General features: G+C 45.9%; 1 protein-coding gene across 1 annotated transcript in view; it reads right to left on the bottom strand.

Moving 5' to 3' along the window:
* NCBP1 (nuclear cap binding protein subunit 1, 80kDa) overlaps positions 1 to 2,902 on the bottom strand; it is a 47,536-nt gene extending 44,634 nt beyond the window's left edge. The window contains exon 1 of the mRNA XM_012638261.1: positions 2,720 to 2,902. Coding sequence (XP_012493715.1) covers positions 2,720 to 2,753 — 34 coding nt within the window. The 5' untranslated portion in view covers positions 2,754 to 2,902. The remainder of the gene's footprint in view (positions 1 to 2,719) is intronic.
* Positions 2,903 to 3,222: the final 320 nt, after the last annotated feature.

Genomic DNA, 3,222 nt, shown 5'->3' with positions numbered 1-3,222 from the left:
TAGTGTTCATACACATTACTTTTCATTTATGGTTTCCCTTTCCTTGTCTATAAGTTGACTACTACATGAACCTCATTGGTATAGTCTTCTACCCCATCTCCCTGAATAGTCCATTCTGCTCTGGTTAACACTGGCCTCCTTGCTGTTCTGTGAACACGACAGGAATGCTCTAGCCTTCAAGCCTTCGTACTCATGGTTCCCTTTGTTTGGACCACTGCTTTTTCCCATACAGCCACAGGGATTGCTATCTTATCTCCTGCGGGTCTTTGATCTGATGCCATTCTGACTGAGGTCTTCCATGACCAACTACATAAAATAGTAACTTCTCCTTCACATTATTCTCTACCCCCTTTATCCGACATTATGTTTCTCCATAGTACTGGTCACCATGATACACTATTCATTACTTGATTGTTTTCCCTCTCTCCATTCTAGAAGGGAGACTCCATCTTTACACTGTCCACTACTGTATTGCAAGTAGTTAGGATAGAGGCTGGCACTGTTATATATTTATTGAATAAATGATATCTAGTCAAGCATATGCAAAGTTAAGTCAGTGACTGATAGGAGCTGACAATAATCCAGAAATGTTCAGATTCATGTATTTATTTTTTACTCTAAGAATTCCTAGTCTACTTTAAAATAGCCTTCTCTAACATTTTAAACTTCAAATATTTCTTCATTTTAAAAAAGTAGTAGATGTTTAGCTAAATACAAAGCATCAAAAATATTTGATTCAGATCTAATCATTACCCAAATTGTGGCAACTTACCAAACTTCCAGGATTAGTGTATTACTGAAGAGCAATTAGATCTGCCTCTCTCCTACTAAATTATCCACGATAATAAACTTTGTTTAATGAATGCCATATTTTACTTCTCTGTCTTATTTACTGAGGTTCCTGCAGCAAGACTCAAATAGACAGTGATTTAGCTGCTAGCAGGTATTAAAAAGAAGCCAAATCCAAGAAAGCTATGCCTAGCCTCTCAACAACCAAGCAAAAGTTATTTTTCTAGATATTTGCATTCCAATTCTGGTGTTCTCCTCCCTTTAGGGATGCCCTAGAAGGGAGAAAAGAAAGCATATGAAGAGCAAAGAAAATGGGAAGAACAAGAAGTCTCATATTCTCTAAAACCCCAAGTGATGACTCCAAGCGTAGTTTTTGATTAGTCAATTACAAAGCATACAAAAATTGTATTTTCTGTACACCGTACAGGGGTTATACAAGAAGCCTCCTGTGTTAAAAGTCAAAGCATGCGATGTAGTTACACCTTTGTAGCTAAGCAAGCCCTGAGCTTGCTCTTATTGGTGTCTGGGCACCGACAGCTGTGTCTCCATGGTAATTATACTCAGTCTCTAAACTCCTTCTTAGGTTTAGGCGTCAGATGAAAAGGCTGTACTAGACTACTATCCTCTCAAGCCATGCCCTAGCAGAAATCTGGTGTTCCACTGCTAAAACTAAATACTTGGGATTCTGCTCCCATTCCTAACTGCTCCAACATTCAAGGAGAGAAAAATGTTAGTAGAGAAAGCTTACTCAACTACAACTTTCGTTTTGTTTTTTCTTACATTGTTGCCATCTGACAATGTGTATCACCTTTTAAGCATTAATGGATGATAAAATAAAACCGCATCATGAGCCACTGGTTACATGTGTTATCTCATTTAACCCTCACAAAAACCAGAAGAGGTAAATATCATTACTTCTACATTACACACTAAGGTTTCAGGTTGTATAACCTGAGCAAGATCACAAAATAAATAGTGGGGTCTGGTTTTGAACTTAAACCCTCTGGTTCTAAAGTCTTGCATTTTAACCACTATTATACACTCTCATCAAGGAAAAATACACTGATATTAACAGATTACTGTTTCACTTTTTCGTGTGTGGATGTGTGTTCTTGGCTGATTGTAATGTTTACGTGTAATATAAGCATCTTATTCTTGTTTAAACTACCAAAATCATTCTTAGTTTTGTGATGACAATACCATGATCCCCATGAGCAAAACCATCCACATGGAGATGGGAGCCCCTGGTCCAAATCTCTCAGTGCTCTCCAGTTAGCTTTCTAGCACTCTTCCTTACACTAGGAAAATACTTACAACCGGTTCAAAATCTAACGAAACAACATGTGTCTGTTTATTAGCGACCTCCTTGAGTGTGGATAAGAGGCAAAATTCTTTCCCTGTAGCTTGAAAGAAGGAAAATCAGCGGATGATCAGCAGAGAGAGTTCAGACTGCAATTCATCAGATCTCAGTCACGGCTTTGTTCCTTTTCTTTCAGCAAAGTCTTCTGAGAGCCTTCTCAGGTGCAGCTTGGAATGTTAAAACGAGATACAGGGACCAGTAGGTCCGTGTCACCGACCCTAAGAGGAGTCAGCACAGACACAGGTGTACTTCTCCGCTCGGCGGTACTGAAAACCAAATTCTGAAGAGTCCTTAGAGACCTGGGGTCTATCCATGGAGTTTCACCAGGCCTCCTTTCCCCATGATGGGTCCACGACTAAAGGAACTGGGGAGCGGGGGGTGGGTGGAGCAGTCGCTTTCCAAAAGCCGCCCGGCCACACCCGCACTGTACCACCCACCTTCCCTCCGTAGTTCCCTGAAGCTCCCGGGTAGAGGGTTTCCCGTCTGTTCCCAGGAGAGCCGAAGACCAAAAGAAAGCAAACCTCAGCTCCCACCCGGGATGGCCTCCGCGGCCGGATCTAAGGCACTCACCATCGTTCTCATCGCTGTGCCGCCGCCGCGACATGCTGCCCGCCGATGCACTGCCGAGCGGAGAGGCTGGGCGGTAAGCGCGGCAGGAACCGTCCGGCAGGCAGCCGGCGCGAGGACAGCGGCGAGGCGCACCGGCCGGCCGGGGCGCAGGCGCACTAGCGCAGACGCCGTCCCGAAGCGCAAAGACAGGCCGTCGGGTGGGCTCGGGTCCGCGAGAGCCGGCGTGTGGAAGCTCACTGGGCTACGAACGTCCGATCCGCATGCAACCGCCCCTTCGGGCCGCCTACCCTGCCGGCTGCTTCCTTCTCCCGCCTTCCGCTCTATGTCCTTCCGGGGCCACGCAGAAAGTACCGCCGCTTCTGCCAGCCACTGCCTGCCGGCCGCGAGAGGCATGTGCCAGAACGCGGGAGGTGTAGGAGGCCGCTCCAGTCCCCGCCCCCTCTTAGGCCCGCTCTTGGGGCCAGAGGGCTTTCCCGGCGGCCCCTGCGCTTACGGCCTCGGAC

Source organism: Propithecus coquereli, unplaced genomic scaffold (assembly GCF_000956105.1).
Source record: "Propithecus coquereli isolate 6110/MARCELLA unplaced genomic scaffold, Pcoq_1.0 Scaffold128, whole genome shotgun sequence".
NCBI lineage: Eukaryota > Metazoa > Chordata > Mammalia > Primates > Indriidae > Propithecus > Propithecus coquereli.
The sequence above is the reverse complement of the archived record's forward strand: the minus strand, read 5'-3'. Positions and strand labels throughout refer to the sequence as shown.